We start from the raw sequence: 7,888 nt of genomic DNA, 5'->3' as shown, positions 1-7,888 counted from the left end.
GTCACCACTTCACCTTTAACTTGCCTCTCCTATTAGACCTATATTTAGACTAGTGCAGGTTACTAAAACTGTGCATAGGACTGAAAAAACAACACCTTAACACTTCTTGGAAAATGGGTAGCTGTACTGCTTAGTTTAAAGTGATTTCACAGAACAAGCTTACAAGACAGTATTTTATTATATAATTGCAAAAACAATTAAAAGACTAGCACAATGACAGAGACTGAAAAATAAATCAGCCCTAGGCAGAGGAGCAAAGTTAACAGTAATCCTAAGAGGAACTCCTCTTAGCTCCCCTAATTAAAAAGATTTCACCCCCAAGTTTCTGCTGTAGACACTAACTGCATGGGGTCTTCTCCCAGATGTTCCTCTGGATTTAATTTAGAAACACATCATTGTCTTCAGCAGCTGCCTTGCTGGCAGAAGTTGCGAGAGATCAAAGACAGTGTTGGGAACTAAAAAAATGGTGTTGCAGGGAGGACAGAAGGCTCCCTACAGGTTTTTTTTATTAAATGCCTTCAACACCAAGACAAATCCATATTACAGATAACCATGTATCCCTTTACAAAATGTACATTATATACATACAGCTATATAAAACAGCACTATTTCAATCACTGAGTTCTTCCTCATCACTGAAATAAGTGCTTTTCTTAATCCGTGGACGTTTTGAATCATCTGAAATCGACAGTTCTCCTGCGGTCTGTGTCCATCTTTGTTCCTCTTCCTCAATTTTGGCTTGCTATAGTGGAAGATTTGAAAGCATTTAGTCTATCAAGTATAGTACTTGAAAGCAGTAAGAAACATTAAGATGCATTACAGACTATAATTATCAGAATGTACTGAGTTATTTCAGAAGAATTCCAAGGCTTTCCCTTCATTTCTGGACAGACTAACTGATGAACGCACTGATAGCCTTTCTGAAAGTCATTTTCCCTTACAAATTGTAAAAATGTCCTCTAAACCAAACGCAGGCTGCAGGCAGTACCCTTCACTTTTCAAAGGGAGGACCTATATACGCACAGTAAGCTTTCCAAATTTTAGGTTAGTTGAGGTCTGAAGCCACCCTTATGTTGCATTACAAACTGGCATTATTGAAGCACTTAGTCCTACTAACTTCTCTCTTGCCTTTGGCAGTCATTAATCCACATCCTCAGCAGTAGAAAAATCTAATTTAACTTTCAACTGATTAATTTTCACATTTTTTACTTGGACACATGACTTCCCAATTGAAAACTTAGGATGATGAAAGAAACTGAAGTATTTCCTGGCTTATTTACCACTTAATTTCCAATGGTGGAGTATTTTCAGTTGGGTAATTTTACATACTTGCAACATTTTTTCAGACTAAATCACGTAAGAGTCTTTTCTCACCTTGACACAGTTACATTAAGGATAAGGTGACCTTAATAACTCTGAACTTTTTAAAAAGGGCAAAGGAACAGCTGAGGACTGGGGAGCCATGAAATTTGAACCTCAATTCAGGCTTGGTTTGTGCAGTGAGGTAAAAATCTGTGCAGATGCAGAAAAGTGTCAGTGATGATACAGCTGTCAGCCTAGCAATACAACTAAAGCTGCATTAAACATGTCCTGAGGAAAAGGTTCTAGAGAAGACAGTGATGGATTGTGTTTGCTAAAGGAAATGCTCCAAAAACAGGTGTTCAACGTTTTTCTTCAGTGAGCAAGGGCAAAGGACGTACCTGTTCGTTTAGACATGATTGCTTTTCTGGATGCTCAGTTACTAGGGTAAAAGGGGATCTGCAGACCAAAAACCTAATGGAGCGTTGCAGCAGATATGACAGGGAACTAAGCAGTGAAAGAGCTTGAAGGAAAGGATGAAAAACTTCAGTTTGAAAGCACAGATAGCAAAAGTGAAACAGTACAAAAAGCCTCAACATGCCTGCAACATGAAGAAACAAATTGCACTCTACAACTGCTGTCAGGCACAGCGCTCAGACAGCTACACAATGGAGAGTCTTAAAGGTGCCTCTTATAGTCTGTAAGGCTGCTTTTGAAAGGCAAGTACAAGAGGAAGTTTAATTGTGCTTATAAATAAATATACAATGCTCCAGTTTTGTACCTGAACAGCTATGGCCTGGCTGAGGCTATCTAGTGCAGGGTCTTCACCTTCTTCTTCACTTTCTTCTTCCTCCTCACTTCATATAAAGAGAAAAACATGTAAACCTCTATGTCAAGCAGTCAGTATGCAAAAAGGCTGGCTAAAAGTAGGAGCAGCATGTAAATAAATATACATACATTTCTTCTGGTTCAACCACTTTCTTTTTCTTCTTCTTTTCTTTTTTCTTTGGTGGCTCTCGCTCTCCTAGCATATTTTTAGGACAAGCATAACTTAAGTGCCCAGCTTCCTTGGAAAGAGAGAAGGAAAAGAAATACTGGTTACAAGAAACCATTATCAAAAATTATATGTTGAAATAAATCAGGAAGAAAGTTAACATAACAAACAAAGGCAACAAAATACAATTTATAGTGAAAAATATGAGGCAATTAGTAAGATAAATGGAATTACCCACTGGACGATGTACCAATGTATTAGTACACAGAAGGCAAAATCGTATTTAGAAATTTGCCATGGAAACTAAGAGGTTGGTGGTGATATGCATCTTTAGCCTCAAATTCAGAACACATTATAAACAAAGCAGATTTTATTGTGTTGAACACACTAGAATGCAGTTTATGTTCAAGATCAGATGTAAAACGCAGCCTTAGCAGTTTTAGGTATGACAGTCAACATTTCTGCTCTCAAAAACATTTAGAGATTTATAGAATTCAAGTTTCCGTTTGGTGTTAAATTATCTAAATCTCAAGTGTTCAAGGTATTATATTCAAGATAAAAGAGGAATGGCTTATAACAACAACAAAAAGACTATTCTGTGCAAAATCCGTTGTTTCTCACATTTATTTTAGCCCCAACCATGTCAAAAACATCCTAAGAGACAGCAAAAGCAGACAATCTGAAGCGAAGATGAAAGGCTTTCCTTCTCACACAGCATTATATTGGTAATAGGCAGCTCTGCCTATTCACCAACACTTTATACAACTGTCACAAGCATTTATCTTCTCCTCACCCAAAATTCCACATTAAATCAGCAACTGCTACTATCCTTCTAGATCTCACTGTTACAAGAGCTGACAATACTAGGAGCAAGAAGTGCCCACCATATGCAATGTTAGCAACGGTCAAACAGAAGGAAAAAACAACTAGAAAGCAAAGATGGAAATATTTCCATCTTTGGAATGGAATTCTCTACAAAAATCAATCATTTTTGATTTTACTCACCCCACATTCATAACATTTAGACTTATCGAAGTAGTTTCGCCGGCGAATGAATTCTGCTGCTCTTCCATTATCGATGGCAATACTTGCCTTTATTACTCTTCCAAATAACTACAGCAAGTTGGGGAAAAAGAGATAAGTAAATATTTGGGGGCTCTAAATCCAGCCCTTTTGCCATAATAACTTTCTCCAACTTACCTGTTTGTTATTGAGTGCTCGAGAACAGTTTTGTGCGGATTCCTTATCCAAAAACAAAATAAAGGCAACTCCTTTGCTCTTCCTGGTGTCTTTGTCTTTCATAATAGTAACTCTGAAACACAACCACATTACTGATATGCTAAAATCCTTTCAGAGAGATTTTTCCTTAGTTTTATTTTAGTTATATTTTATAGTCATATAAAAATATACTCTTTAGACATGCAGATAAGGTAGCTGGAGTCAACTACACATATTGGAAGCAGAATTAAGATTCGGGAGTAAACTTGGTCATTGTTACAGCTACTGAAAGATGAGGTGTACTGAACTGTACCCAAGCTGAGAATTCTGTGTTTGGGTACAAAGAGCCAAGTTCAGCACAGGGAATTGTTCCGCAAGGATCAATAGAAAAAAAAAGGAATGATGATCAGGGAAAGAGCAACCCAATTTCACCTGTTTCAATCTTTTGTCAAATTTAGTCTTAAGAAAGCACTATGTGCAAAAAGGCACATAAGCTACAGGATTGTAGCCTTCATGTAAGAAAAAATAAAAGTATACGTTAAAAAGAAGAAAACAAGCTCTGTGTCCTCTCCAAGTCCACTACAAGCCAAAAGAAGTTCAACCATAACACAACCCAATTAGGCAAGAAATAAGACTTCTTTTGCTCCCACAAAAAAGCAGGTGGTCTGCATAGGTAACAGATGCATTTTAAAATCAGAGCCTCTTTCACAAGGATGGGCTCACAAGGAGTGAACGCCGAATTGAAGTGTCAATGACTGACTTTAGAACAATTCTATTAATTCTTTTGCTATATTGCAAAGAATTCTTGCCCTCCCAAGAATTCCAATGGAACTCTTAACATGAAACTGTTAAAAGTTCTGGTATTTAGTGCTCCTGTTAACAGCACAGCAATGGAAAGAAACAAGCGTCAGGAGCCTGTAAGAAGTTAGCAACTTCTTGGAGCCCTAATAAGTTTAAGAAGATAGCCAAAAATCTTAACAAAACCAGCACACATTGGGATAAGCAGTTTGGTAACAAGTCGGTGTGATTTTGTTGACCCAAGTCACAACTCGGAGAAGCCCAAGTCAAAGCTGGCCTAGACACCATCATCACAGAGCTTTTGGGGAAGTGTTTCAAAATCCCTCACCAAAGACTTTACACATATCAAGCTGTCTGCTAGAAAGAAAATCAGGATCAACTTTCACACTGAAGTTAACCCACTAGTTCAATTCCACATTATCTGCACCGTTCAGAGTCACAGCAGCTTGCAAAGTGGCAAACATAGATAAAGGTTTGCTAGGGACACAAAATTATTCATGGTAATATTGTCAGATATTGTCATGACTTTTTGCATTCAGTTTTACTTTTGGCAACGATGAGATGTAAAGTCAGGAAAAAATTAGGAACAAGTAATATTTGCAAAATAATACAAGGGGAGAGTACAACAATTATAACTCTGCAGTTAGAGTGTGAGTTCAAAGCTGTATTCACACAGACACACAAAAGGATTTATTCTGCATGGGCACTTTAAATCACCACTTCCATTCCCTATGGCAGTTGGAAAAAAAGGCAAGGAGAACATCAGGAACCATAAACTAGTAAATACAGAAAAGAGAGGGAGAGAGCACCCTGCTGTGACACCTTTCAAGTAAACAACACATCCTAATCAGCATTTCATACTGTTCTGCTCCTCCTTCCGAGCAACTTCACAAGCCAAAAGAACAGGACAGTGGCCCCTCACAACGGCTCCACACCTAGACTCTGGAAAACCGGGAGGTCAGAAGGGACAAGTTTATGGAAACAGGTCTAATAGGTCAGGACCTACGAAGCACTAACAGTATTACAACATTTGGCTCAGCATTTTTCTAAACCAGTAGCTCAAAAAGAGACTAGAAGAGGTCACACAGTCCCATTCTGAAAAGAAGACGACTGTCGCAGCTCGGTTCATTGTCACTGCACATCTGCCAGAGTCCCACATAAGGGTTGTCCTCTCAAAGCTGCTTTAAAAAACATGTTTTTCAAAAGCTGTTTTGTTGCTTGAGTGACATTTTGTGCTCTTTTGTCACCTGAAATACACTGCTGAAGACAGTAACTCTGAATTTAGCTCCCTGTCTCACAAATTATTGCAGTATTATTATCTACAACTATGGTTGTAAAGGAGCACAGTGTGCAACTATGGAAGCTTACTTATTTACCTAAAGAAAAATATTGTTTCAACTATCCTTGCAGACAAGAGACACAAGTATACAACATTGTATCTGCTCGGGACTAGTGGTTAGCAAAACAGGACTTGCCTCCAACTGCAATATTTCCACATTATGCATGTACCTGTGAGAGCTCCCAGACATGAAATTTTTTACTTTATTAAAAAATGAACTGCCCTTTATTAGATTTCACATCTCACACAAATTATAAAAAGCACAAGACAGTCAAGGGGAGCAAAGACATTAAATATTTAAAATCATAGCTTCAAAAATAGCAGGCCATAATGAGGGCACTTACTTGACAACTTTCCCATATTTTGAAAATATCTGAAATAAAGAACAAAACAGTCAATTTTAACCAGAGATTATGGCATTTCCTTGGTAATAAATGTATCAAGACATGCTTCATAAATAATAAGCATGTATTAATCTTGCACTTACACTTGAACTAGTCATTATCAATTTCAATATGAACAGAGTAACTTCTCAACACGGACTGCTCACCCTGTACAGATCGTTGTTGGTCAGAGCAAAGGGCAGGTTGGACACGTACACGGTGCTTTTGCTGGGCGCCAGCCCGCCGCTCATTTTCCTGACGAAAGGAGAGAAAGAGAAGAGTTAATGACCTGCAGCCAACAAAGAGCCGGGTGACCCGAGCAGCAAGCACAAGTTGGGCTGAAGAAAGAAACATGCAGTCTTCCACTTATTAAATATTCTGGGCAATATATAAAAAAGTAGCGGCTTTTGTTCAAGTACCTGCACAATCTGATTCTTTATGCAACAGCCAAGCTGCATTCAACACAGAATAAATCACAACTGATTTTGAATAAAATAAAATAAAATAAAATAAAATAAAATAAAATAAAATAAAATAAAATAAAATAAAATAAAATAAAATAAAATAAAATAAAATAAAATAANAAAATAAAATAAAATAAAATAAAATAAAATAAAATAAAATAAAATAAAATAAAATAAAATAAAATAAAATAAAATAAAATAAAATAAAATAAAATTCCTTCTTTAAAGCAAGAGTCCTAATTCCTGAGGGATCCTGCCTGGCTCAAAAGTGCTGCTAACCAGTATTTTCTCAGTCTTGTGCCTATTGCTCCTGCTTCCCCACTGCTCTGGAGCTGCCAGTCTGCTGAGCTGCTTATGGAAACAGCTCCCCTAGAGCGGCTCCTGCTTCTGAAAGGCCAATTCTGTGAGCAGGAATCAGGGAAATCCTGAAGCCATTTTCTTTTGTAAACACCTTTAAGCTCTGAGAATAAGTAGCCAAGGATATGCCTAGAAATAATAAATGAATTCAAATTTTAAGCATTGTGTTGCAACTGCATGCAGACAAGATAACACTGGGTAATGAACTAAAAGGGAGCACTCTGTTTTTCCTTGGGTCTGGATTCTTTCCCCATAGAAATCTGTGCTAAGCATTTCTTTCCTCTGAGCCATTCTATAGCCATGGCTTGGTCCAACAGCTAAACAAGTAAAACGCAGTATCAAAATAATGCACTGCCCTTATAAAGGGACATGCCAAGGAGCACAGAGTTCCCTCCCTGTGCAATCCAATTAATTTTTGCTTCTCCGGCAGCCTTATTCCAGCTTTCAGCACACGTGATTCCTAACTACGTCCTTACTGAAGGCCAAACCAGTTCTACAGCAAGACCAATTCATATTAAAAACACCAGCAGAGAACAATGATGAAAGAAACTCGAGCACTAGAAATTAATACCTTTCAGCACAGATGGGCTAGGGGACTTTTCAGACCGTGAAGTCAACCGAGCACAAGGCTTAAGTGCTGTAAAATAACTAATCCATCTGTGGCTATGTTATCATGATTCAGCCACCTGAAGACATGACATTCCTAGGAACAACGATTATCCAAGCTTTCTGCTTCTTTTTTCTGGCACGTTCACTGCATCCAGTTCAAGTGGCAGTTTCTAAATAACTGAATTGGAGTCTTCCCATCTCCAGAGACTGTTTTCTCACATGAGTAGAAATGACAACATAAAAGGTTAAGCAAAGGAGAACAAAATGAAAATCTGCAACCAAAGCCACACGTGGTACATGGCGTTACACACACTGGATTCGCAGCCCTGAGCTCCTTGCTGGTCAGCATTAGTGTCTTGGATGAAGGCAACAAAACAGACTTGGCAACCTGCCACACATCTGGATCACCCCACGTGAGGCCGTGCAG

The 7,888-nt window shown here is 38.1% G+C and overlaps 1 protein-coding gene across 3 annotated transcripts; it reads right to left on the bottom strand.

Moving 5' to 3' along the window:
- Positions 1–203: 203 nt before the first annotated feature.
- ZCRB1 (zinc finger CCHC-type and RNA binding motif containing 1) lies at positions 204–7,500 on the bottom strand. Of its 3 annotated transcripts, XM_026050274.1 has the most exons (8): positions 7,424–7,500; positions 6,199–6,286; positions 5,993–6,021; positions 3,494–3,605; positions 3,299–3,406; positions 2,257–2,366; positions 2,081–2,156; positions 204–742 (listed from the first exon to the last, which is right to left on the bottom strand). In XM_026050274.1, exons 2-8 carry the CDS (start codon positions 6,280–6,282, stop codon positions 611–613), a joined length of 651 nt encoding a protein of 216 aa, XP_025906059.1. In that variant the 5' UTR covers positions 6,283–6,286; positions 7,424–7,500; the 3' UTR covers positions 204–610. The 3 variants fall into 3 exon arrangements, with proteins under 3 accessions (XP_025906059.1, XP_025906058.1, XP_025906060.1); XM_026050273.1 differs by lacking the exon at positions 7,424–7,500 and having other exon boundaries at positions 6,199–6,310; XM_026050275.1 differs by lacking the exons at positions 6,199–6,286; positions 7,424–7,500 and adding an exon at positions 6,136–6,180.
- Between the last annotated feature and the right edge of the window lie 388 nt (positions 7,501–7,888).

Source organism: Nothoprocta perdicaria, unplaced genomic scaffold (genome assembly GCF_003342845.1).
Source record: "Nothoprocta perdicaria isolate Ctin4 unplaced genomic scaffold, notPer1 scaffold_67, whole genome shotgun sequence".
NCBI lineage: Eukaryota > Metazoa > Chordata > Aves > Tinamiformes > Tinamidae > Nothoprocta > Nothoprocta perdicaria.
The sequence above is the reverse complement of the archived record's forward strand: the minus strand, read 5'-3'. Positions and strand labels throughout refer to the sequence as shown.